The following is a 27,549-nucleotide window of genomic DNA, read 5'->3' as shown; positions in this document are numbered from 1 at the left end:
AGGACTGTCAAAATTAAAGCGATACCTCAAGACTATTTTTTTAAATTCATGCGATTAAATATTCTAACTCAGTTCTATTTAATTCAAAAATTAATTTGCATATATTGCAAAGCCAAATTCAAACACTACCAATTATTTTAGGCCTAAACGGATATTAAATTAAATAATGGGGTTGTTCAAAGACTCAATATTGTAAAGAATAAACTAAAACGCAATAAAAAAAAAACAATAAGGGAAGTAAATAACTTGAACAAAAATGGTTCTTTCAAAATGTGTTTTGTGGCCATGGTGCTTCACCGGATTAGCATTTAGCTAATTTTAATCCCGGGGCGGCCTCACTTTTGTCAGTGACGCCGCGAAACATGCGCCATCTTGCCTCCGTGTGTCGCCCGAGGGCAGCCTTCTCTCTCTCCGCCGCACTCGTTGCTGTTCGCCCTCCTCCATGCGGAAGTCTCAGTTCCGCTGAGTGCAGCCAGTTGCCCTCCAAACTGAGAAGCGAGCGACCCGACGCGTCTCTCTCCCAAATCTCCAGCGCCGGCAGAGAGCGGCTTCGTAAAGCACGGTAAGCCCGATACGACGCATCATTCTCGGGGAGATATGTTGAATCGTGTCGCTTCATTTTGGGCGATTTAAGTTTCACACCGACGACTTTGAATGACTTTCACGATAAGCAATATTAATGTCATTAATGGAGTTTTATGTGATTTCTGGAGGGAAGCTAATGAAAAGTTTTTGTATGGTTCGGTTTAGTGTGTGATTTAAGAGGCTTGCTAAATTGAACAAACTAAATCCGAGTGAAAGCAAGTAAACAGAAGGCTAATTATTACTTTGTCTCATGACTTTTATAAGTGGGGTGTGGCTACATGTGTTTGCACCTCTAAAAATCCATCAAATTGTCTATTTCATATTATTATGTTTTGAGGTCTTTTAGGATTTCCTCAATTTAGTCCCTTTGGGTCGCCCCTAAATCACATTGAGACAGGATTCATTAGTGTAGGTCCAAGTTCCCATTTCCAATATGATGCTATATCCCTTTTTTTTTTCTGTCTGAGGGCCATTATAAAGTGTGAACGCATATAAATAAATGTATGATCACCTTATATTATCGCATACGCACAACAAATTGATGGAAAGTCAATTTTGAAATCAGAAGCCAGTAAGTAATTGTTTCTTCAACAGATTTTCAATTTATTTTAAAGCGGGAGGATCGGTTACAAATAAATGTCAATATCTCATACCTCTGTATTGTTAAAAGTGAAGAAAATGTGCTTGGAATAGGAAGTTGACGCACACGATTTGCTCTTTGCAGGCCATATAAAATGAGGTCGCGGGCCTGATGTGGCCCCCGGGCCTTGAGTTTGACACCTGTGATGTAATGTCTGTGTTTACGCTGACTGAACTCATGAAACGATCGACGTGCACCAAGACCAAAATTGCAAATAAAAAAAAATCAACAAGTGTCAACAACACGGAGGAAAACATTAATTAATACGGTACAAAAATTAATCTTACATAAGATTTTAGTTTGCGTGGGTGGACGTCAGCCTCCATATTACTCTACTAGCCGCTGCTCTAAATTATTTTGCTCACTCAATAAAGGACACACTTGTAATATTTAGCATTTTCACTTGAACAATGGCTTGTAAATCCAGTTTCATTGTCACGGATCCCTCCCCTCTCTTCCACAGCGATGGTGGTCAAATTTGCCTGCATGGAATTTTGGCACAAGTATGTTGAATTTGAGAATCTGGCTTCAATACATGTGCGTTATCAGCATGTGTACAAAAGCCGTCTCATAAATTCAGGTTCGAACACGTCCCTCCAGCATCAGGCGAGCTGGAGCTAATAAACACGACGTATTGCTGCAAAAAATGCTGCTTTGTCGGTTTCCAGTCTAACAAGGTCGGCTTGTGACGTTGATCAATGAAAGGAAACGGAACGCTCGTTTCGTTTTAATCCGTCGTAAAAGGAATGTGAACTGAACTCTGTGAGGACATCAAATGATGTAAGCAAGCAGCCGCGTTGCCACCTGACGTGTTGCGGAATGTGCATGATGGATGAGATCAGCCACCGAAACTCGCTAAGATGTTTTCTTTCTAATCAATACTTCCTGAAGGCAATCCGGCACATGCCTGAGAACAGTTCCGTTTTATTTTTCAATAGAACATGGCATTCATATCAAGGCTGTGAATGTTTTTTTTGCACTCAACACTGTTATGCTCAATTGAAATTTGTTAAGTTTTATGGACGTCTTTTCATGTGAACAGCACTTGGAACAAAATCGATGGAGTTGTTTGAGGGTTTTTTCTTTTTTTTTTCTTGGTCGCTTTTCTTTAAACTGCTGTGGATTTAGATAGGGATGAATGTAAAGTTTAAAAACATACAAGGTGGAATTTCTCAGGCTTGTAGAACTCAAGAGTCCACCCAATGCAGTCAGTCGCGTATTTTGTTCGTATCATGCAAGGCAGTGGCTTCTCTTTTTTTTTTTTTTAGCACTTTGTAGAAGGAATTGTTTTAATCTCGCTTTTATTTGGGTGTGAAAGTGCTGAAATACGGAGTGCGGTGAAGTGCCATTCCCCAAGATAAGGCTGAAGTGGAGCTGAGCCAGAAAAGTGGTCTGGAACTGGCTTGTTGAATTTGCCGGCCTCGCTTAGCTCCTTGCCCTCTTTCGTCACCATTTCAAAGGTGTGGCCTCTCATGTCGACGCAGGATTTTGTTGCTGGTTGCAAAAGCAAGCGGCGACAGGAGTGCCGTGTTTGTCTTTTCCATATTAGGGAGTATGTGAAATGATATGCGGCTTTGGCGAGATGTGATATTATGCAATTGACTTCTTATCAAGATTTTGAGGGCCTCGTGTCCCAGCGGGCGTGGAAATGCAACTCCATTGCCAATAACTCACATAGTTGTGTTGGATCCATAAATAGTCACCTGTCATCTGTAGGGCTGATAGATTTAGAAAAGAATCAACACTTTTTGGGTGTGATTTAATATGTGATTCTTTTTGCTCATGCTCCTTTTCCCTTGTATTTTTTTTTTAACGACTCCAGCAACTAATTCATCTGGATTACAATAAATGTATTTTACATAAATGTTTTGTTCTTCTCGGCTCGCCATACGCTAAAATAAATGCAATCGCACCGTGAATCAAGTATTTCGGAGCTCACATCACGTATGGCTTTTGTTACCATGACAACGGAGGGTGGGTGTGGCTAATTGTTGAGCGACGACATAGTGGCGTTGCGTTATGAGAGTTTCCTCTTTTACGAGTCATCGCTCTTAACACACTCGATAAAAACTCAAACGTATTTGTGGCTAAAATGTGTTAGCAAATCGCAAACAAACGGACAAGTTAGTCTTTGAAATGAATCCAAACCGACGTCCGTTGTCATTTTGGCCATGGATTCTTGAGACTTTATTTTCGATCTGCTAACGCATCCTACGCAGCAAAATGTCGATCTTTTGCCGTCCATTCGCAGAATTCGCAAGCTTAGCGTCGGCGTAAGCGTTCGGCTCAAAAGGGGGTGTGTCGTGTCTACAAATTCATGTCTGCGGTCATGATGTCATGAGTCAGAATGGTGTAATGAGTAGCCGAAATCTTTTAGAATCTGAAAGCTGAGCTCATTCTCGGTTTGAACATGCCCAAACCTCATTTTTCAAACATGGTTCATTGTGACTCATTTTGCTTTTTGTGTTCTTTCAAAAAGCCGCAGGCAGGTTTCAAACCTGCCCCATTTGTCAGGATCCGAGGATTCTGATTGCCATTTGCGTTGCACGCTCGTCTGTTCCGAAGCTGACCCCGCGTTGCCCTTTTCCCGTGTAATTACGCCGAGCCGTGTGCGATGTACAACGCTAATGACTTGGCCTTAGACGTCACTTTTTCATGTCAGCTTCCCGCCCTTCCTGTCGGGCAGGTCAAAGGTCATATCATTCCACAAGCCCCGTGGTTTGTGTTCAATCGCGCCCCGTGGCTCATTTCACGCCGTCTCTCAGCTGGACGCTGTCCTAAACGTCACACCTCCACATATTCAAAAGCAAGTGGTGTTCTGTAAATATGACAAGGCCATTTTTATTCCGACCCTTCAGCGAGGAAAGCGTGACCATGTGACGGCACTTAACCTCATCGCGCCGCGTGCAATGTTCGGGGGGGAATGCATGGCAGAAACTGGCCTTAAACCGGTGAAACGTAATCGCGCGTGAAATATCCGAGGAGTGCACATGTGTCTCACGTTTGGCACTGTCCCATTCATGTGCATAATCTTTTTTTCTTCAAAGCTTCCCTCCTGCCAAAAATTAAGATGGCAGTCAGTCGACACTCAGCCCTGGCGTGTCTTGGATTTCTTAATCTGCATTTGTGGGATGAATAAATGCGTTTCGTGGATGCAAAGCCACCAGGATATTGTCTAGACCGCAGTGGGGATGGAAGCCAGAAAGTCTCCCGGTCTGCAGAGAGGAATAGGATATTATTGCCAACCCCTTCTTCATTTTCCAAATCCTTCCCTCGACTCGACTTATTATTCCGAAAAATTGCATTTTGGCTGGTTTTAGCCATTTCCAAATATCATAAAACTTCTTCGCTTATGCAGTTGTGAGCAGCATGTTTGATTCGCAGAGCAGCTGCCGAGATAATCGCACTTAGATTATCCGAAAGTAAACAAAGGATTTAAAGGGGTTCAGGTTTTTTTTTTTTTTTTGTGAGACGCTGTCCATTATTAACCCTTTTTTGTAAGTAAGAAAGTTTTTACACACAGGATCCAGCCTTTTTCAAGCCGTCACTCATTTCCAAATTTCTCAAAAATGAATAGTTAAAAAAAGAAAATAACTCATTTGAATTTCCTGATTGAAAAAAATGATAAACTGAGCTTGTTGGTGAAAAACGGGCCATCTTGGGTCTTGTCCTCTTTTAATGAACTCCAACGGCACATCTGTCAATTTCTCAAATTGAATGAGGAGTAAAAAAAAAAAAATCAAACTGGAATAAGCGCATTCATCCACTAATGAACTCTTGTTGTGTGTCTCTCAGGTGAATCATGAGCAGCAACTACAGTGTGACCCTGGCGGGTTCGGCGCCATGGGGCTTCAGGCTACAAGGAGGAAAGGACTTCGGTCTTCCACTCACTATTTCGCGGGTGAGTGGCGTGGAAGACTTCTCTGTAATCTCATGCGTGTGTGAAAGAAACAAGTCGTGCGGTGCCTTGACTTGCAAGTGCCCTCAGATGTGTTTTTTTTTTTTGAGCAACTGCGTCATTTTCAGTCGACAGAAGTGACAAAATGGCCGTCTCTGCGATGGCTAAAAACAGCTGGCTTTTGCTGCTTAACTCACATTCCACAAACGCAATGCCATGTTTAAACTCATGAAGGCGCATAGAACAACTGTTCTAAAAAAATTCTTTTGGGTTGACTTCCCCTTTAAGAAGTAATATGAAAAGGTGGGGGTGTTTTTTTTTTTCAAGGGCTGGAACGGATTTCTGATTTAATATTCAAAGTAGATTGAATTACGAGCTAGGTCAAGGAATGAATTAAATTGTCAAGCTCCGAATTCCATCCGGGTTTTCTGACTATGCTATAAGTGCCTCTATGCATTCACCAACCATCATGGCTTCCTCCTCCGCACCGATGTTTGCTGTCATTTTGGTCATTTAAATGACGGATATCACGCTGGCGTTTTGCCCGCAGTGAAACCTAGTCAACTTTAAGTACTGGGTCTGCACTGGAGGATCTAAAAGTTCTCCTCACATTTCCCATCTGTGGTTCTGTAATAACTATATCGAGCGTAGGGGCCACATGATTTTAGAGTAATATTAAGGGAGAGGTCGCTGCCTATCCTATACATAGTTTGGCTGTTTATGTTCCTGGTGTGAGGGCAAGAAGTGCAACACACTCAATTGTTCCGAGAATTAAAGCAGGATCTGATTCTTGCCGGTGCCGAATGTGCGGTGTTATTTAGTTGAGCGTTTCCTGTTATGAAGTTGTAATCTCAATGTCACAGGCGAGGTCGCTAAGTGTTTATTTGACGCCGGCAGCATCGGTTACAACTTGAAGATGGAGGAACTCTTGCCATCTGTTTGCCGACATGATTTGAGAATTTGAACATCTATTTCTGTCCCGCTTCCAGTGTGATAAACTTGGAATGCGGGACATGATGTTGTCACGCTGGCACGTGTAGGTGAGTGGCAGCATTCGTCTCGTCAATTTGCGATGATAAAGAAAGACGGGCGGGCGTGTCGATGGATGAGTGACGGTTTGACAGTGAATTCCTAACGGTGCGTCACTGTTTTTGCATTTTGGATGTACAGGGCTCCGAAAATGTTTTCACGTTGTCGGGAACTTGACTCCCGGCTGTGATATTTACTCGGATTGACGATGTCATGTTTTACCAGGTCGTTAAAAATATTAGCAGTCAACTGAATTGGCAAGGAAATGAAAATGGTTTGGTTGATTCCGACGCCCTTTGGTCGCGATGGCGTCCTTCTGAGGAGTTCTAAATTCTAATGAGTGTCCAACTAAAAAAAAAAAAAAAAGCTAAACTGGAACTCGGCCTGGAGTCATTTACAGGGCTAAGCCAAGCCTAATTTCCGCCCCGCAGCCAAGCAAGCCAAGCAAGCCCGGCAACACAATAACTTTGCCCAGTCTATAAATAGCGCTCTTAATTTTTACAGGCCGCTTAACTGCAATTGTCCGTCTGTCAACACAAGCAACGAGAAGCAGCGAGCCACCACTGACTAATCAAGCTCAACTGGCCAACCCCAGAAGGCTGAATTGCCAGAAGAGAAATGAAATGAACTGCTTTGTGCGCTCTGTCTTTTTGCTTCCCGAGTGGCTTCCTGTCACATAAGCTCCTCATGCACATCGTGTTATGAAGAGGAAAGAAAAAAAAAAAAAATCCAGCTTGGAGCTTGTGTTGGAACTCCACTCAAGTCCTCCAATCCTTTCATATCCTCTGGGTTGTTTCTGACCCGACGACAGAGCGTTGAGTGTTGAAGCGCAGGGTCGCGCTTGCTTTTGTGTTGTTTTGTTTGTGTTGTCATGGCGATTTGACTAAGCGCTCCTGTTTAAGCTTGGCTAGGCACGGCGGCTTTTCCAAAGGCCTCGTTGAAGTAATAAGAGGCTGTCGTCAAACCATGACAACCATGCGTTGAACCCTCCTTTTGAGCTCTTAATTGGGATGTTTGGATGCTGAAGTATTTGGCGCCCCTCGTATTATTGTATTTGGCCTCTTCATTAATGTCATTAACAGTGCGGCAAAAAAATAATCTTCAAAGTGCTTATTAATGGGTAATAAACTCATAGATTGAGCTTGTGCATCATAGATGAGCCGTATCAACCTGTTCCTGTGGGAATTTAGTGGAATTTCCAATGGAAAGTCATGTTTATTACACGCATTTTGGTTTGAACGCTATGGAAATGATATGTCTGAAACCCTAAAGCATAACCAACAAATTCTGGCATTTTTTCCCCCTCTTTTTACTGAAGTGCACTGGTTTTAAATATAGACACAGTTGCTGGAAAATAGTCTGGTGATGATGACTCAGTGCAGGTGTCATGAAGCCACTTTGCTGTTCAATGAAACAAAACAAAAATGGGGAAAAACAGATTTATGTCATCTTTGTAAACATGTATTTTCATTCATTATTATAAGTTGAAAAACAAAAACTGGCTTTAAAAAATGAGGTCCGCAAGTGCATCAAATGCCAGCATTTTACAAAGCCACATTTTGAAATGCTGCAAGTTATGTTTTAACTTTGCCATCTTGCCTGCGAACATTATCATGAACTTGTCGTATGTGACGTCTATTTGTCCGCGAGTGAGTATGATAATGAAGAAAATACTCAACAATATCCTGTGTCTAAAAATATACACGATGCTCGCGAGCCGCAATCAGCGCGAGTCAACCTGCTTTTGACTCCCGTTGCGATGACGTCACGTCAGGCGCTCACGTCTTCTTCCTTATAAGGTGGACTTTACGGCTCGTATCGCCAAGCACTTCCTGTTACATGACTTCTCCTTTGCGAGATGACCGCGGCCTTCTTCCTCACGCCGCGCTTTCACTGCCGGGGGGGGCAGGAAGTGCCACAGCGGGGAAGATTAGGAACATTCCAAATGATGATGTGCTCGCTGTCGTCTGTTGCACACGTCCTCTTTCAAGGACGTGCTTTTCAGTCATCGGTTTCATTCGCTCTTGTGTGAAGGAGGATCGTGCCAATTACCCACTTTTAAAACATAGCGATGGTGAAGAATTCCTTTTTGGCAGGGGCCTATTCCACAGAACAGAGACTTTAACTGGAGACTCATAGATCTGACCGTTAAAAACAAGAATAAAACCCAAAAACTTGTAATTTATTGCGTGTAAGTTTGCGAAATTCTTTTTTGAGTATTTCTAAGTAAACACTTCAATGGCTCTATTTTGTTCTTTTTCAAGCTGCAGTTGATCAAATTGGATTGAAGACACATGTTGGAAGGTTGTTAATCTGTCTGCTCTTATTTGAGCTCCACCAAATTCTTTTTAGTGGCGTCTTGTATAGTGACAGCCGTACGTTTTCTGTATTTCACAATTGGGAAAATACGCAGACGTCAAAGTGCATTGTATAGGGTACTAATTTAATCATCTCTGTCGTGCTTTGCTGCAGGAATTAAAGTCGATAATTAAATTTTTTTTTTTTTATTCTATTCAGTCATCAGTGTGGAGAGGACCGCGCCGGCGACTCTTATGTGACTCGAATTCCTTCCATAAACATTTGGAGTGACTCTTGAGTTATTTGAAAATGTTGGGCCAAAGTAAGACAAAGCCGCTCAACAGCCTTTGCGCTCCCTGAATGCAACCTTTTAAGTACTGGAGCTGCAAGACAGGACAGTGGAAACTCTTTGGGAGCCTGTTCTGGGACACCGGGTCACCTCTCATTTGTTTGCTTTTGGTAACTGAACAGGCTTCAAAATGAAAAGGAAAAAAAACCGCCTCTTTAATAATAAATCATGCTGTCGAACTCGAATGATGAATGACCATTGATATGTTTTTTTTTTTAAAACATTATTTGTTGTTGCATAAGCATAAAAACACCCCCCCCTCCGCTTTTGAAAGCCATTCACACTTAAAGTCACAGATTTTGTGGAAAACAATGATACCTGCGCCTCACACGCACTTTTTATTGTTCCCCAGAAATATTCAATTGCTTTACGTGTGGCTCCACATCTGCATTGTTCTTCGAAAGCCAAAGGAAAAAAATAAATAAAACACGTGCAAAGTCAAGCTTTCCAAACTGAAGTATTGCATAAAATGTCTTCTGTGATCAAAAACCCATCAAGGTTTTTTTTTTTTTTGCGACTTTTCAAAGTATTTTTGGATTGAAAATTCCAACGTGTCCCATCCAACTTTGTTCTGCTGGACAGCTGTGAAGTGTAATTCACGGCAAGGCGTTTAAACAAACGGGAATTCACTTATGATGAGCATTTGACGTCAAAGTGCGTCCAAGCCAATGAATTCTAACAAGCAGCGCAGGTGTGCTGGCTCGATCCCCAAGAAGTCCTCGCTACTAAAGTCGCACTCTGAATCATCCCAATGATTTTAAAGCCACTTTAAAGTCACATTTTAACTTTATTGCTGCTCACTTTCATGACTCATGGCCTGTTTGAACGAGACATTTTTGAAACAATTGCTATTCATCAAAACCCGTCGTGCCTGCAAATGTTTGCTTGTAAATTGACCATATATAGCTCTGCCTAGCGTCGTTTTCCCGGGTCCCTACAAGGGGAGAATTCTTTGTCACTCCTCATTAGCTTTCCAACCCACAAACATGCTAATGCCGCGAGTTCAGACAAAGAACGTCGCCATCCAAACGTCTTTCAACAGCTTTTCTCTCGTCTCTCGAGTTTCCTGTTTTAGTAAGACGCAAACACTGCCAGTAGGTCAGTAGGTGACACGGTGCGCTACAACGCAAAGAGATGTTTTGTTTTCGGTGACTAAGGCGAGTCCGGAGAGACGCCATTAAAGCCGCTAAGAAAGGCTGGACACTGAGTCACTCGCCTGTCGTGCCTGCTTAACACCTCGCGATTAAAACTTACGGCGACCGCGTCATAGCTTTGTGAGACGTCGGCGTTTCCGTTGGAGGCTAACAAAGTGATCCCAGGGTACGTGACTCCCAAAAAATGAGTCACCATCCCTGCAAGTTTTGGCCTCCACCTTCTGCCACTTCCTCATTCCATCGGCCTCATTTTGTGCGATTGTGAAGTCAAACACAATGGCGCATTGTTTTTGTCGTCATTGTCTTCATATTTTACACCCGTGGAAAGAATTACATTAGCTAAGCTGAATGCAGAGAGAGAAATGTTGTGAATTTGTTCATTAAAAAAAAAAAAAAGGTTAAATGAGTGGCAAAACATCCGAGGAAACATTTTACTGCCCCGAAAAGTCTTAACTCCTTCACGACCAGATGATGTCACCCAAAAATATGAGGGACCCAAGCGAGAGTGAAAGTCATGAGTACGCCGTGTTCTTTTCGACTCGTTCATGATGTCAGCCAGCATGGCTGGACAGGTTTCAAGTGCGTAAACAAGGTGTGTTGAACGATTCATGACGTGTGGGCTGTCCCGTCGCCGCGCCTCGTCTACAGCCTGTTCATTGTGATGAATAGACGTGGTAATTAACCGAATTCATGACGTCATAGTTTAGTTTCCTTCCCTTGCGATCATCTGTAGAGATCTCTAAAAGAGGATCCCACTGCACAAGGAACCAATCAGATGGTGCTGTGGGCGGGCCAATCTGTTTCTGCGGGCAGGGCCACCAGCACAGCAGAGAGAGAGAGAGAGCGAGAGAGAAGTGTGCTGCAGCGAGCCAAAATAAACCAACTTAGAATTTATAGGCCTTTAAAGTAAAAAAAAAAAAAAATTAAATACATTAAAAAAAAAAAGGCAGATGCCGATAATCGTCAAAATGCCAGATAATCGGCGCGGCCAATAATCGGTCGAGCACAATATTGTCGATATTGTCATCCTGTCACCTGGCACAAAGAGACAAACAACATTCTTGCAGCCGCTGAATGCAAACTAGCCACACTGCCATCGCAGACGTCAGGCGAATAAACTCAGTCAGTGAGTACATATTCTAATCTTGGATGCAAATAAGAACTTGTCTTCTTGCTTTTTTTTTTTTGCATGTATCCTCGCAGCTGACGGATGGAGGAAAGGCCGCCAAAGCCAAGTTGAGCATCGGAGACGTCATCCTCTCCATAAATGGCATCTCCGCTGAAAACATGAACCACCTCGAAGCCCAGAACAAGATTAAAGCCTGCACGGGCGATCTCAGCCTAAATCTACAGAGGTAATCAACCGTTTCCAAACGCACTTAGGGACGTTTTAGCGGGCTCACGTTTGGAATTCCTCACGAGAGACAGGTCTGTATATGATTGTCTTCAGTTATGTCAGAAGAAAGAATTTGCTGAATTGCTGCACGGCACTGAAACGTCTGCTTTTTAACATTCTTAATTAGCGGTGGAGACAGGCTCTTAGTGGCCGGCCGACTTCATGTCCAGACCCAAATCTGTTGAAGTCATCAGCTCGGGCTTCAGCATTGGTTTATGTCTCGTCGCGCGCGCTGACTGCATCAAGCCTTCCTCTGCTCTGTCCATTAGGAAAAGGAAGAAACATGGAATTCTGTTGCCTATACGGTTTATTCTCGCTTGAGTTCAAGCATCAACGCACCACTTGCGTCTACTTTCCAAAACTGCACATTTTAGTGGTGATTACGAAAACTGTGATCAGGTGTTGGACAAAGTCTGCTTGTTTTTATCGTGAATGGAGTCATATGTTGCCTTGCTGCCGTTTAAAACACTTGCCGAGGGTGTCTGAGGCATGCTTTTGTCAAAACATGCAGAGGGTTAAGAGTTTACACGGTAAACTTCTTTTGAGGGGCCGTCCTGTCTCGTGCAAATGAGCCACTGCTCTGCCCGCCCCTTCTATGGCCGGGCCAAGGCTGAATACGACGTTCAGTCTCGAGAACAACGGTGTGAAAAAGCGAGCATAAATTATGAGGTCCACAAACACCCGTCTTGATGCTTATAGTATCCCATTTTTTTTAAAAAGGCAATTTACCACAACATGTTCTCTTTAACATTCTTTGGCCTCCGACCGCGCAATTGTTAGTCAAGTGATTTGTTTTTGCCGCAAGCTCTCAAAATGACGCCTTCCATCAGTGGTCGCTGTCCAAGATGACGACTTGCTCACAAACATTCACGAGCTGATTGTTTGCGTAAAACATTGCTAAACGGTGGAAACAAGTAGCGTGGCACGCACACGCACACGCACACGCACACGCTCAAAGCTGTAAAAAAGGTGATGACCAAAAAATTCCGGGATTGGTTCTCATGGCTTATTGTTCTCTCAGCAGATGGAATTCCAAAGGAGCCTTGCCACTTCATGGTGGGAAAATTATCTTAAAATAGCTCCATGCCGCAGCTGCAAGTCATCTTCAACGGGCAACAATACATCCAAACATTTGTGTTGACAGAGTTCAGGTCCTGAAATATATCCACAAATCTCTTTTTGGACACGTTGCGCGGTTTACAGCGTTACGTTTGGGTGTCGTTAAATTCTCCGAAAAGAAAATGCTATTTTTGTCCAGCGATGTCCTCCGATTGTGATTTAAGATCTTTAAGATCACAGATCCCATTCTTGGGTCTGTGATAATATTCCTACAAAGTGCCAAAAGATGATTTATGGGAGTGAAATTTAGTCCCGGGCAGCAACTCTCGAGAGGTCCGCACATCACAGTCGAGATGTTTACCTTTGCCCCTTTCCAAACAGATCATGTAACCACCACCGCTACTTTTAAGGTTCGTAAAATCAACCCTAAAGTGCCGCCTTAGAAAGCAAAGACTATGAATAATGTGGCACAATTCTTGTAACTCTCCTGACAAATTGTACGCTTTCGACGAACATGAGCACGTCACAAATTTTTGGGGATCGACAAAACCACATCGGCCTGGAGGCGTCTTTCCATATATTGTCTGGTCACTGGAAAGGTTGTGCTTTATTGAGGCTGATGTTATTCCCTTGTTGCTAGGTGAAAGAAAAACAAATTGGAAGCACTTCCTCTCATCTTGTCTGGCTATCAAATGTGAAGAAGTGATCAGATGCAAACGGAGCGGATGACTTGTCGCAACAAGCCTTCAGGAAAAAGAACCGAGATGCCCAAATTGAGCTTTTGCGTGTTTATTTGGAATGCCATTTGGCCCAAATAAGTATGAGCCTTTTGATTTAATGGCCGTGTTTTGTTCGGTGATGGAAAGAAGCTCGTCCCCAGCGCAGCCCAACACTTGCGTTACTCAATCCAGCTGTGGGAAGTCGCCGTAGGAAAGAATGATAATTGCTGTTTATTTATTGTCATTGAACTATTCAGCGCGCTGTAATAGAACCCTTCACCCCAGAGCTTGCATTTGGCAGCACCTGCCTTGGACAGATAATAGGAATCTACAAAGCATGCTTACGAAGCCGATATATTAAGTGAGTTCAGTTCATTGGAGCCTTAATGTTTGAACCCAGTGGGCGTGTTTCACTCAAGGTTTGCCTCTGCCCGAACGCAATGAGATGTGGAAGCTGATTTACTAGCCGCAACCGGGGATGCATCCGCCAACGGGCAAAACTGCCGTGCCGTTCATTTTGCGTGCTGTAGGAGAAAAAGATGCAAATAGGTTCAGGTGTTACGTAAATGAGACCGATTATGGCGGCTTATTCTGCAACGTTAAGTTGCGCACCTGAAAAGCCGATGCAGAGCAGCAGGCAAGGCACAAATGCTAACATTAGCCGGCGCTAAATTGGCCTCGTGTGTGTGTGATGTCATTCGGGCCCGTTTACCTCATTTCATGTGCCTTATAGCTTGTCTGGCATTTGTCGACCTCGCGCAACAAATATGCATGGCAGAAATATCTTTGTCTTCCTCTAACACTTCCACTTCCATCAGCTCAAACTTCATTTTGCGCTTTGCATTATTCCCATCAGAAATCATTCCGAGAAGCCAACTAAATACACTCATTAATTATTTAGGTACAGAATTTGAGGCCATGCCAGGTGCACAATAAACGTTTATATTCAAATGCTACTCCAAATATTTTGGAGTCAAATGTAATTATGACAGAACTACTGCATTAATGTTGCTTAGGAAAAGTCGGAGGCCCTTTCTGACTTCGAGTACATACTGTCTAGTTACGTTGCATTTTTTTTTTTTTTTAAAGGGATTTGCTTATACACACGTCATCAAAATGAATCGAAAACTTGTGTTACAGATTCACAACCATGAAAGAATTTCATTTCAGTCCAAAGAATGAATGATTTTCAGCTCGGAATAAGGCGCCACTGACATTCCGATGGAAATCACGGAGCCTAAACGCAGCCTTCTGATCTGGAGTCAGAAGGTTCACACCTCGCTTGGAATTTGTACAAACCACCTCTCTGTTTTTCATATGTTGTGTCCCGCAACGTGATGCGTTTGAGGCTGCGGGCCACTTATTTGAACGCAAATGGAGGCTGCTGTGGGTTGATGCCGGTATTCATGCAGCGCGGCTGCGATGGCTTGGCCACGGTTACGAGCGGGGGGGGGGGGGGGGACATTCTAATGATGCCTGAAGCCCCCACTGACTCCTGGCTGCCTCTGCCGCATGTGGCGTGGTGGTCAGAAGACAAGAATGAGCGGACGGGAGCGCATCCAATACTGGAAACAACTCCCACCTCTCGCCGCGCTCGATTCGTCAACCTGTTCGGCCTCCAACGTAAATGGAATCATGCTTTCGCTGCTCTGTCCCAGCTTTTCTTCACTCTTATCGCTCACGTTGTTGAGAAAGCGCACGGTTATTAATGTCACAAATACGCTTCTTCGCTGTGGAGCATGCTAGCAACGATTCATCGAATAATCGTTTAAAAAATAATAAGTTGATTGCAAAACATTTTTTCCTGCGACAGTTCAACCGATTATTGTTGTTTGGTATTCATGAAGAATTTTTTTTTAGTATAATATTTGTATCAATCAATGTTTGTTTGCCGGTTGCTATGAAGCCTGCGGATCTCACGCTTTGTCTGCCTTTCCCTTCATTTCTCATTGAATATTGAATAAATAATCCTTTCAGACAAATGCAAAAGTCCCGTAGTGGATGCTGTACCATTTGGGACTCGTCCAATCTTGACATGGAAGTCTCCCTCCACGCTTTAACGCGCATCAATCACGATAAATACCCAAAGGAAGATATGGGAATAATGAAATCTGTTCCTGACATGAGAAGCATGTGGGAATTCTCCAGTACACCAGAAGAGTCTCTTGCTCTAACGTGAAGAAAATGTGCCAGTTGATGGAAGCTAATTGACGGTGGCAGATGTTTGAAGTCGGAGCTGCGTGGGGTTCCGCTGAAATCAGCCGAGTATCGAGCTCGCCTCACCACCATTCACTCGAATGCCACATGCCAGACTGTTTCTCTTGGCTCTCGACGAGACGTCAACAGGATGGAAATGCTGCCCCCCCCCCACCCCCAGGCTTATTCCTTCGCTTAACCTTCCCAATCTGGATATCCAGTTATCCATGTGTGTGTGAGAGACGAAGTTGGTTCGCAGGGAAGTCAAGGTTGATGAGGACCACTTAACGTCTTTTAGATGTCGCGCCCCCACATGGAGTGACATAATGGAGCGATTTAGACAAGACTCTCATCTGCCCATCAATGCGAAAAAAAAAAAGAAAAAGAAGAAATAAACCGAGTTGACGAGATAACTCGTCGCCGGGACGCAACGTCAGGATTTTCTCATTGCTGGCAAATCCATTTTCAAGGTCAATAATCATTTGTCTCCATGTTGCTGTCATCGTCCTCTCGTAGTTTTTCCACATTCCCCAAGAACGTGCACGTTCAGATCTTGCATTCATGTGAATGTGAGTGAAGTCGTGTTTATCCGGATTTTCTCGGCGATTCACTGGCAACCCGTCAAGGGTGGAATGCTTTTTGCTTTACTATCCCTTGATGTGACGTCGGTAATGGACACACGTTTACAGTTTTGGGGGAACAGCCCAAAACAAAACAGAAGGGGAATAAAAGCTTACTCTATTGAATTGTATCAGCTCCAAAAAACAAAATGTTGTTGTTGTTGAATCAAATCCGAAAAAAAAAAAAGATCCAACGGGGCTGTTTGGTATACGACAGCGTTTCCTAACCCAAATTGGTATGTAAGTTGAAATTTTGCTGTAAGTGAGACTTGCTTTGCTACAGCAACACAGTGGCAAAGTCATAACACGGTTCATGACTGGACGAGAAACACGTGTTGGTCAGGAAAGAAAAAAACAAAAGTCAACTGCCGTCACGAAGGATGAGGTTTGGCGCTTAAGTTAAAAAAAAAAAAAGATGGTGGTAATAATGACTAACAAATTATGGTCTTTAATGCATTCTAGTTATTTTAATCGTGACGATAATTATTACATAACGTAATAAGCGCCTATTTGCTCACACACGATCCATCTCCCTTCCTTTAGTAAAGTATGTCCATGTGGATACTTGGTCCAATTTGGTCCAAGCCGTCAAGTCGGGGAGACGAAAAGCAGAGGAGGCTTGGTTGAGCAGATGTTCTGGGGACCACCCCTTACTCGTGTTTTTTTCCAGTATGCTCTGAGAAAAGACAGATAGGGTGTGAAACCACCCGGCTGCGCCGCTCTGGGCCGCTGACGTCACACACGTCATCTTCCGAATGGAATGTGCCTTTTGATCTTGATGCCTTTGCCGTTTTCTTTGGCCCAGCGTGGTGTTGCTCTGCGAATCCGCTGGAAAATAAGCTTTGTGTAGATGCGCATGCAGATGACGAGGGCGGGGCTCGCTAATAAGCTGGCGTCGTAACGGAAATGCATGAGACTGTTGACTGTTTTCTTAATATAGCAGCGTGGGAGGAGAACCTTACTGGAGCTCAAAGGATGGGAAATAGTCTTGCTTAGTCACCTTGTGGCCGTTTCCATTTGCAAAACACTCGCCAAATCCATTCCAGCTCCCCAAAAACACAACAATATTTGTCTGTTTCTGTCATTATTTTATTTTATTTTTTGATTCAATGAACATTGTGCTGCTCCTTGTGGAGTGTGGGACTTGGCCACCGGGTGGCAGTATACAACATATGTGGATATATAATGGAGCCAGTCAGACTCAGAACTCGTCAGTCCCGTCCCCGCTGCCACTATACAGCTCTCGTATCTCAAAGTTTGACTCTCAATTCAAAGCATAACATCGGGCGAATCTCGAAACATTTAAAAAAGGTAAATCGGGTCACCCATACCTCCTTATCTCAAATGAGACGACCATGAATGCATTTTTGCCTGTAGATTTTGAGACGAGCCTGTTTTCATGTTCTTGTTTCTTGTGTCTTTGCAGAGCCTCGAGTGCTGCCATAGGCGGGTCCAAGGTATGGTGTCAAATATTTGCCTCACTTCTTCTTCATGCACTGTCAACATTTGCCCTTCTGAGTTAATGTTGGTGTGCTTTGCATGCTCGACTGACCCCGAGGGGGCGCATTGTGTTGCGTCACCAGCACGTCTTTATTCAAAGGAGACAGACTTTGTCGTTTTCATTTCAATTGTCGCTTGAAAATGACACCGGATCCTCACCCAGCATGGCTGAGCAGATCTGAGGAAGTAGATTGAATTAATAATCGGACAAAGTCGCTTTTCTATCTTCTGTCTCCTTTAAATAAGAGCACACCGGATGAGTTTGAAATGATGGTCGCCTTTGAATGCTGCTTTACAGCAGTTTTGTTGTGTGTTTTTGTGTTTGTGTCTACCGCATGCTGTGTGTCAGGTTGAACCTCAAGAAATCATTAAGCCCGTCCCAATCACCCACACGGCTCCGAGCACGACATACACAAAGCCGTCAAGTCAGGCCACGCCCGCGTACAACAAGACGGCTCGGCCGTTCGGTGGCGACCGAGGCTCGCCGGCTCCTTCCTCCGACCCGAAAGTGGCCTTCATCCCCTCCGAATCGTCGGCTTTCACGCCAGCTCAACCTCTCTCTCAACCGCCGCAGCCTCCGTTCCCACTTAAGTCCACCCTCAGCACCCCCGACTCGTTTGCGGCTCCCCGAGCTAGTCTCGCTCGCTCCACCATCAGCTCCCCGTCATCCTCCTCGTCCAATTCGTCCTCCCCAGCCAGAGTGACGGCCCCTTCCTCCCTCCCCTCCGTGCCGCAGCCGTCGGTCTATAACTCCCCCATCAATCTCTACTCCAACAACAATGCCTGCGAGGTGGCCATGGGGCAAAGGCGGGGCCTCCTGGAGGGCCAGGGGCTGTCGGAGCAGTTCAATGGGTAGGTACCGGCAATCGGAGCCTCGTCGTGTGTTTGGAGTGCACAACAGTAAATTGTGAAGACTGACAATCCCATCCTAGTCAGCGGGCTCCGACATTCATGGTGGCCCGATGGCCCCGGGCTTGGACGGCAACTTAAAAATCATCGGAAGAAATCAACACATTCTTGCGTTGTCCACCGTATTTCATTTTACGCTGATATAGTTTTTTATGCTAATATAATAGAAATTTTATACGCCCAGAAAACTGTCGCAACGTTTTACAAATCCTTTTGTGTGCGATCAACGCAAAGTTGGGTCAAGCCTCTGCGATAGTGACGCGAAGGGAAATATAGCCAATCGGGAAGCTCGCTGAAGCTTGCGCCGCGGACAAACACAAATAGAGAAGCAGCTGAGTGTGTTGTGTGAATCGAGATACCTAATAAGCTAGCTGTTAGCGTAGCTTATTTTATTTCTACTTCGACTCCCAGTCTGGATGCATTGTGGCACCGTGCTGCCTCTCGCAGGTCACTCTCGGTACTGTAACATACATTGTTAATGCGTGCGGTGCGTGTCGGTCATCTCCAGTACACCGCAAACTTGATGAGCAGTAAACACACGCAGTAAATGTTTTCCTTGTCATGTGGATCATAAGACTCGGTTAAGTTATAAATTGCTGTGTGTGTACCCGGCTTAAGTGTGCTTTAGTCGGTGGTTTCGGAGACAGCTGCGGTTCACTGAGGCAGCATATTACGCTAAAATGCTCCACTCGCGCTCGGCTTCGTCACGCCCGTTTTTTTCCAAATGCATCAATCATCACCAGCGCATTCACACGAGGCACAATGCACATCTTGTTGAAGTATTCTGTCGGGTATTGGACCTGGCAGTAGAACACAGTGCGGACTTTGCCGCAATCTTGGCAGCCGGACTTTGCTTCATCTGCTGTGGGCTTGATATTGCCCTAATAAATAATGTCTGTGTACTATCTGTGAAGATTTTTTCCAATAATTCTGTCAGACCCTATGGGCAAGAATATTGTGACGGCTTAAGTCGGCACGTCGGATCGGAAAATGAGAGAAGATCACTCTCCAAAAGCAGACGGGGACGCCAAATATTCCGAAGCTTCTGCACTTGCGTGAGCAGTAGTACCCCTCCTTGCCATCGGGGGCGATAATCGTTTTGACGGTGATATCTAGTAGCGGTGTTCTTTTTTGATGACTTTGTCCTCTCGCTCCTCTGTCCAACCGGCCGTTATTTCCATAGAGGAGAAGAAAATGAGCAAAGATCATATTGTTCTTGAGAAATAGCACCTTTACGAGGTTAGACGCGCGCTAAACAGACGACGTGTGTGCCGACTTTCCGACGGCCTTTAGCGTATTAAAGACCGTGCACATTTGACAACTAGTGGCTTCGGTCTTTCGCGTGTAAAGAAGTTAGCGTGTATACCGCATGTCAACAGAAACACGTTTTCAAATTGAACAGCAGATGAGATTTTGCCGACTGTGCTTTGAGGATACGACTTTTAATTGTACTATTTACTGAACGTAGCAAGAGGTTTTTTAGACGTTGATCAAAGGAATGCCTCTCGAAACCCAAATTCCACGGCAGTCTGCGGAAAAATCATCGTCAACCCTTTTAGGTTCATAGATCAAATACGAAACCTCAGCTGTGTGCTTTTTGCTAAGTGGATTTTTTTCTTCTCCCCCAATGACCACAGCTTTTAAGTGGGCACCCTTTGAGAGTCCCCAAAAAAAAAAATCAAAGCACATATTTGTGCCTATCCACATTGAAACAACCAAGTTGTTCCATTCATTCATCACCTCATTTATTTCAAGCGAACCTCCCTTGTTGCACGCATGCATGTTTTGATGTGGATTTTCTCTGTTCACATTTTCTTTTTTTTTTTCTTTTCGCAAATGCTCCGGTCCTTCCCAATGTTGTCCTTTCTTTGCCCGCAGGTGGGAGCACATTCAGACAAGTTAGTCCCGTGAATGATTATTATCCTCTACCGTTACTTTATTGCACATTGCTGTGGTTTATGATTAACAGCATGTTTGCACTTTTTTTGGTGTTGTGCTCTCACTTAGCAACCTGTCCATGTACACAGACTGACGTCAAAAGTCTAATATCGGATTGTTGATAATATATTCACGCACCACAGGCGAGCAATTTAAGATTGATCACGAGATAGATTGCTAAGATATTCATCATCACCAGGCCTTTTTGGAATCGCTGTTGTTTGTTCTCCTCGGACATATTACTCCTATTTTTAGTCGTGATTCTGCGTTTGTTTTTCTTTTATCGCTTGCATCTTTGATCCATGCATGTTGTTACATTGCAAGCAGGCGGGTTGACACACTCACAACGGGCTCCATCTGTTTCCGTTCGTGTCGTGTTTATTCAGCGGCCACGCGCAATCGCTGCTTCTGTTGACACAGCCAGACGTGTCGTGGCTTTGATTTGAACATTTTTTAACAGTGTGTGCGTGTAATTACGCGACCCATTTTGCAAGTAGCTCAGATGCATGTTTTTGGGTGGGCTCATGTGGAAGAAAACTCACACAAGCTCAGGGAGAACATGCAAAAATTCCAAACGGGAACCTCGCGATTCTGCGGCAGACGTGTTCATAACCACGCCGCTGTTCTTTTTTTTATAAGATACACATGTTGAAATTCCAAGAGAACTTTTCAGACAAGTTTTTGTCTTGCATCCCATGCCAGCGTGCAGGTGCACATTTGCTCATGGAGTGAAAGGCTGGCACGTGTCACGAAGCACTTTATCGCCATCTTGTGGTGGAAAGCTCGCACTGGCCCTTTTTTAAAAAATGCATGATTGAAGAATTCTTAAATTTGGTTTTGTAGCAGCAACTCGCTCATAAAATTCCTTCACCGATGTGTGTGTGTGTGTAATTAATTTTATAATATATTTAGTAGCGCAAGCCCAAATTCCAGCATGTTAACCATGTCTGTAATTGACACACAGGAAAGAGTCGGACACAAATCACGCGTCTGCTCTGAGTGAAGCCAGCAAGAAGCGACTAATCGAGGACACAGAAGACTGGCACCCGAGAAGCGGAACCTGTCAGTCCCGCTCCTTCCGGATTCTGGCCCAGCTCACTGGCACTGAAAATGGTGAGCGATTGCCACGTTTTACATTGCAGGTCCGGGTACCGTCTTCTGATTTCATGCGTACAGTATCTCGTTCCAATTTTTTTTCAAGTCATACATATCCCATAAGGCTGCATTTACATCGATGCATGTTCTCCCTGAAAAAAAATCACAATGACGCAAATTAGGGCCATGAAAATTCACTTGTATCGTGTTATGTTCAATGTACACAATTTGTTTATTTTTCAAGTAACATGCGACACTGTACATGGGGTTCTCAGTATATGACGGAGATCAGCTCCTCCACATTTGTACTTCCTCGGAGCGTGGCTTTGTCGATCACTAATCTACAAAAACACAATCGTAAAGTCAGAATTACAATAAATGCTCGATTTGTGTGATCAACATGAATATTATGCACAATTTCACATACAAAGTGGGTCTATTTTTATTCATTTATTTCTTTATTTATATATATATATATATATTTTTTTTTTTTGCAGAGGAATCTCCGGAGAACAATGGAAAGAAGTAAGTGCGATTTTTTTTTTGTTTGTTTTTTCATCTTTGTATCGCACACTCGCGGTCCATCCAAGTGCATCTTGCCTAATTTCATTTGAGTTTTAATTTTAAATCCCTCTGGAAGCTGACGCCATCTTTAAACATTCAATCGGAATGCTCCCTGTAGCTGACTGCCTAAGCCGTCAATATGTCACCCGCTGAATATTTTTGAGCAATTAAGCGTCCAAAATCAACAGCGATCATATCCAATAGCAACAACGCAGGCGAGAGTCACTCTGATGACATCATCGTGTCTTGCCTCGCCTCCTCTTTGGTTTCACTCGCTTCACTTGCCAATCTTTCTCCTCTCTTGTCTTGTCTTTTATTTGTGTGTGATGGTGTGAATCAGGGCCACCAAGTTGGACCCAGAAGTTGTAGAGCACAAGTACAACAAGCTCAGGGATTGGCATCATGGCGTCGCCGCAAAGGTGTTAAACGTGTAGCCGGACAACACGTGGAGTTGTTGTTTATTTATTTGCCTTTGTATAATACTGAAAAAAAAAAACATTCTCAAAGTCACTCAAATTATCCATAAAGAGCCGATTATTATTATGCATGACAATGACATACTTTGTGTGTGAGGCTCTTTTTTCCCACTTGTCACTTTTCTGTATCCTCTTCCTTAATTTTTCCACAGCCTGTTTTGATTCATCTTCTGCATTAACCACATTTGCTCTTTCTTGATGAATTCATTTTAATAAACTCTTTTCTTCTTTCTTGTTGTCTTTGCTTCATCTTTTTGTCCTTTGAGAATATGAATGTTTAATATGAGATGATAAAGAAAAACCATTTCACTTTCAATATGACATAATGTGTCTGTTATAAGGAACCATCCATCAAGACCATTTTTTCACAATCTGTCGTTTTTTTTAGTGGGTATCAAAAGTATCCCAATTATCCAATTATAGGAGGGTGTGCACACTTATGCAACCACATTTTTCAGTTGTTAGTTGTTTTTTTTTATCTTCTCTTAAAGATCAATAGAAAAAAATCAATTGAGTTGGAGATCAATGATTGAAACATTTTAGAAATAATTTCTTTTGATAATTTTTTTTTTTAAATGTATAAAAAAAAAAAACGGTCATCGTTTTACTAGTACTGGTCTAAATTTTTGGTAATTTGACATTTGAGTATGTCCAACATGATTTATTCCAAGTGTGTGTTTATTCCCTTAGTGATGACGTGGATAAAACTTCTCCCAGTGTGCACACCTTGCCTGCAGCCAAAACATACTCCAAAGCGCCGCCGCCTCGGAATGGCAACGTCATGGTGGCTCCCTCCGCGTTCAAGAGCTCCGTGTCCCAGAACAAGCCCTCCTACCTGCCCGGTGGGCCGTCAGGTACTTGATTGATTTTTTTTTTTTTTTTACATTACAAAAATCTCCCGCGGGAATGGGGAGATACTGAAATAGTAATGTTCTTTAAATGTACTTCCTCGATGTGAAATCTGTGCCTGTTTATCCGAACGAATTGTTCTGCTTGTCACTGTACGTCACTGGCATAGATAGGATTTTCATGATGTATTATATATACATTTGAATTGAATCATAATTTAATTAATTATTTTCTTAACCTTTACCAAAATGAGCACCTTACAATAATAAATAAGAGTATCCTTTTTGTTAATAAAACCTTGTGCAAAAAGAAAAAAAAAACAGTTTGAGAAACACAAACCAAGCGTAATGTGTCCTTCTCACCTCCAGAGGTCGCTGTCGTACCAACAAAAACCTCTCAGCTCCAACCTTCCCAGCAGGTTTCATTCCCAGCGCTATGCCAGTTAAAGATTATGAATTCTTTAAATCGGAGGTATTCCATGAATGAGCTCAGATTATTCGCTTTCACCCAGATCCCTTTTCATTAAATAAATTGTGAAATTAAGAGCGTCGTTGTTTATTTAGGCTGCAAACTCACTAGACCTCGGCGGGGCTCCAATTGTTGATAAATGTATGGCTATTAATTTTGCCATATACTGAATACATAAATTGAGTATGTTTGAGGGTGTCCTATTGGTGTTGATCTAAATTAGGATTTATTTGGCTTGGTGTCTTTTTATGAAGTTTCTTCTTTTTTTTTTTAAATGCGCAATGACTGACAAAATTCAGGCATGAAGACTGTGTATCAATGAGGGTATATCATTTGTTGCTGATGCCAATCAGGATAGCTTGGCCTTGGCGGAGGTCTTTGTCACTCACTGGAAAATGTGAGTGAAGTAGAAGTCCACAGACAGAATGCAGATGAATTGCAGAAGGAATGGCTGATGCCAGATGCTAACACTTCAAACATGTTTTGGAATAACCCTAATAATCCCTTAAAAAAAAAAAACCGCAGCTGTAATCAAACCGAGACACTTTTGAGCGGAGCAGACAAAGATGCGACTCCTGCTGTGATTCGGTTTTGTTGTCATCTCACGCTGACTTCTCGCTCCTTATCTCGCTCACGCAGGCCGACTGCCGCCACAGCAATTCTTTATTGCCCCCTCCAAGTCTTCCCTCCCACCCGGTGCTCTTTACTCTCTCGGCGTAGCAACTTTGTCATAGATAAGAACCCTCAGCGAGAGCTAATTTGCCCCCAGGGCCGCGCATTCGGCACGGAGATGCTATTCAAAGTAACTGTCGCGCTTTTATCTGACTGACGCTTCCGTCGTGATGTACTTTGAAGGTACAGAATGTGAGCGTTCTCAAGTGAAATATTGGATTGAAGCGGCTCTTGTATTGCTATCAGAGATTTTTTTATGAATTGAAAGCAAATATTGGATTCGCCGAAAATAATAGTTGCCAAAGTCAGTTTAGCGATCACATTACCGGTAGTAAATACAAATTTGCTTGCTAATTCATTTTTTTTTTTTTCATGCTTCACTGAATCTTTACACCCGGCACACCCGAAGGAAGTATCGGAAACTTATTTGACTTGCTCATAACGCGTTTCCCTGCATCTCTTTGTGCGAGGGCAAAAAAACAGCCGCCTCCATCCTGGAAATGTTTTTCCACGAGGAAAGAGGAGAGGGAAGATAGTGCATCCCTTGCATTTGTTTTGAGCCGAGAGCTGGGACGTTATTTTCGCAGGTGTCCGTGCTGACTGCGGGAATGTTTTTTAGCCTCTGTGGGGAAGAAAAAAAAAAAAAAAAAAAGGATCTCCTTCCTGTGGTGGGTGGGGTTGCTCTGCGAGGTCCAGATGTCTCATGAATCATGTCAGGAAAAACGGGAGATTGTCAAACCGTTCACTGTCTCTTTCTAACCTGAACTCCGAACCACCTTTGGCCCCGACTCTTCCTGATCATCTGACAGCACAAACTAAGCCCGTCCCCGTAGCTGGACCTCTTAGCCGAAAGATGACGTAGCCGTACTCATTCACCAACTATTTCCTTTTTTTAGGCTTCCCCAAAGGTGGCGCCGCCCCTTCGTTTGGCGAGGTTACCAAGCCCCCGCCCAAAGGCCCAGACCGTCCCATCCCGCAGCCGCATCCCCAGGACCTGAACTCCGTGGTGCAGAGAGCCGAGCACATCCCGGCAGGAACGCGCACCCCCATGTGCAACAAGTGCAATAAAGTCATCAGGTACACACGGACATATGGAAAATAAAACATCGTACAGGGTGTGTCTGAAAAGTTCCAGGACAGATGTCGAAAACCAAAATCTGCCATAGCTTGATACCGCACGGAATTGTTGGGTGCTCAGGGCAATTAGCAACGCCAGTCCTGGAACTTTACTGATTGCATTTTTGATGCTTTCCCAACAGGGGCCCCTTCCTAGTGGCTATGGGCATGTCTTGGCATCCCGAGGAATTCAACTGCGCCCACTGCCACTCCTCCCTGGCGGACGGCGGATTTGTGGAGGAGAAGGGCCAGGTGTACTGTGAGCACTGCTATGAGCAGTTCTTTGCTCCCACTTGCGCCCTCTGCCAGCAGAAGATCCTCGGGGTGAGTTGATTGGATCGTTTCTGTGGCGAACGAGATGATAAATCTCAAATGGAAAAAAAAAATTGGCCTCATTCTTTTGTGACTTTGCTATTAATTCCAAACCTTTCCTCGGTCTTGGTTCGCAGGAGATTATGAACGCCTTGAAGCAAACCTGGCACGTGTCCTGTTTTGTCTGCTCGGCCTGTCAGCGGCCAATCCGGGGCAACGTGTTCCACATGGAGGATGGGCAGCCATACTGTGAAATGGGTACATGCCTACACACATACAACATGGCATACCGTGTGCGCTATTTTTATTTTGTTCGAATTTCTCCCTTCGTATTCCACAGACTACTACAAATTGTTCGGGACCAACTGCCATGGCTGCGACTTCCCCATCGAGGCGGGAGACAAGTTCTTGGAGGCTTTAGGATTCACCTGGCATGACACTTGCTTTGTGTGCACGGTAGGTGCCGGAATTCCCCCGACAGCGTATTTTTTGGACTCCTCTAGATGTCACTCTCTGTTCAAAATTGGGCTGAAAGTACGTGGACTTGCTATTTCATAAACATTTTTTTTAAACCAACAGTTCCATCTGGAGGAGACAAAAAATACAACAACTGGTTCATGAAGCAACTTGAAGCTTCATTTTCCCATCACTACTGCTGACTCCTACTTAACACGAGTTTGAAAGTGATTCGGTCATTTTTAACTCAGCCCAAATTCAAGTTCTATGTGGATGTGCAAATTTGTGTAACAACCCCAAAAAAAAAAAAATCACCTTTCATGTGGCTTTCCCTCTTCAGGTGTGCACCGCCAATCTGGAAGGTCAACCCTTCTTCTCCAAGAAGGACAAGCCTTTGTGCAAGAAACATGCCAACACTGTCAACATCTGAGCCTCCCCGGCCACATTTTCCAACAATAGCTCAATTCAGATGAAATATTTCAAATGAGTTCACATGTATGTGCATACTGGTTGAATAATAACGGGTCCTTTGTTTTTCCCTTTCCATTTTCTTCGGATTTCTAGATGCTTTTCAGGAGTCTGCTCGCCTTCTCTGACAGTTCTTAACACGGGCAACATTTTGCTTTCCCACAGAACAGGATATGGCGGCGTCATGACGTGTCCAGCCTCTCAGGGGTCATCAAAAAATATTAAGTCATTTCGATGCTATTCTCTATATGAACGATACAGTCTAACTGAAACCACAAGTGGGAACTAGACATAACTAATACCTGATTATTGTGGTTTTTAGTATTATTTGATCAAATATGTTTTCACTTCAATGTTATTTTTTTCAATTAATTGTATTGGCCGTTTCTTTATTGGAATAATACCTATACTGTCTCTACGTATGGATTTGTCCAAATTGATAACCAATTTATCATAGAATCATTTCTTGTATTAGCATAAAACAATTGTAATATATTCCTCCCGAAGCTGCCATGTTTCATGCGCCTTGCACATTTGTATGAGTTTAATAAAAGGAGTTTTATGTAATGCTGTATTTTTTTTTCTCCCCACATCTAGTTCTGTGCAGCTAGGAAGTACAATCGTAATCCTGGAAATGCAAGTTTCATTTAATACCCTGTAATATATTCATATCGATCGTAGCGCACGGAGAACAGCAGCGATGATAAAACATGCTTCCATATAGTTGACCAAGTCAAGATGCTATTTTTTAATAGCCTCAGACTGAAAATTTGAACGGAGAAA

The 27,549-nt window shown here is 43.5% G+C and overlaps 1 protein-coding gene across 2 annotated transcripts; it reads left to right on the top strand.

The window, feature by feature from the left end:
* Positions 1-386: 386 nt before the first annotated feature.
* Positions 387-27,333, top strand: pdlim5b (PDZ and LIM domain 5b). Of its 2 annotated transcripts, none has more exons than XM_088281561.1 (13): positions 387-562; positions 5,021-5,126; positions 11,157-11,308; positions 17,370-17,400; positions 20,231-20,250; positions 21,255-21,403; positions 21,883-21,910; positions 23,116-23,279; positions 25,311-25,491; positions 25,674-25,854; positions 25,980-26,100; positions 26,183-26,298; positions 26,639-27,333. In XM_088281561.1, the coding sequence occupies exons 2-13, from the start codon at positions 5,028-5,030 to the stop codon at positions 26,726-26,728; spliced, it is 1,332 nt and encodes a 443-aa protein (XP_088137687.1). In that variant the 5' UTR covers positions 387-562; positions 5,021-5,027; the 3' UTR covers positions 26,729-27,333. The 2 variants fall into 2 exon arrangements, with proteins under 2 accessions (XP_088137687.1, XP_088137686.1); XM_088281560.1 differs by lacking the exon at positions 20,231-20,250 and adding an exon at positions 17,793-18,295.
* The last annotated feature ends 216 nt before the right edge of the window (positions 27,334-27,549 follow it).

The sequence above is a fragment of the Idiotropiscis lumnitzeri genome, chromosome 18, assembly GCF_059441095.1.
Source record: "Idiotropiscis lumnitzeri isolate Australia: NSW breed Sydney's pygmy pipehorse chromosome 18, RoL_Ilum_1.0, whole genome shotgun sequence".
Taxonomy (NCBI): Eukaryota; Metazoa; Chordata; class Actinopteri; order Syngnathiformes; family Syngnathidae; genus Idiotropiscis; species Idiotropiscis lumnitzeri.
Note: the sequence above shows the minus strand (reverse complement) of the source record. Positions and strands in the feature narration are given on the sequence as shown.

Bases quoted from the DNA above. Each gene is read 5' to 3' on its own strand.
- pdlim5b (XM_088281560.1), top strand. From the start codon at position 5,028: ATGAGCAGCAACTACAGTGTGACCCTGGCGGGTTCGGCGCCATGGGGC. The intron at 18,296-21,254 runs GTAGGTACCGGC...ATTGACACACAG, and splicing joins CTGTCGGAGCAGTTCAATGG to GAAAGAGTCGGACACAAATC. The intron at 26,101-26,182 runs GTACATGCCTAC...CGTATTCCACAG, and splicing joins GCAGCCATACTGTGAAATGG to ACTACTACAAATTGTTCGGG.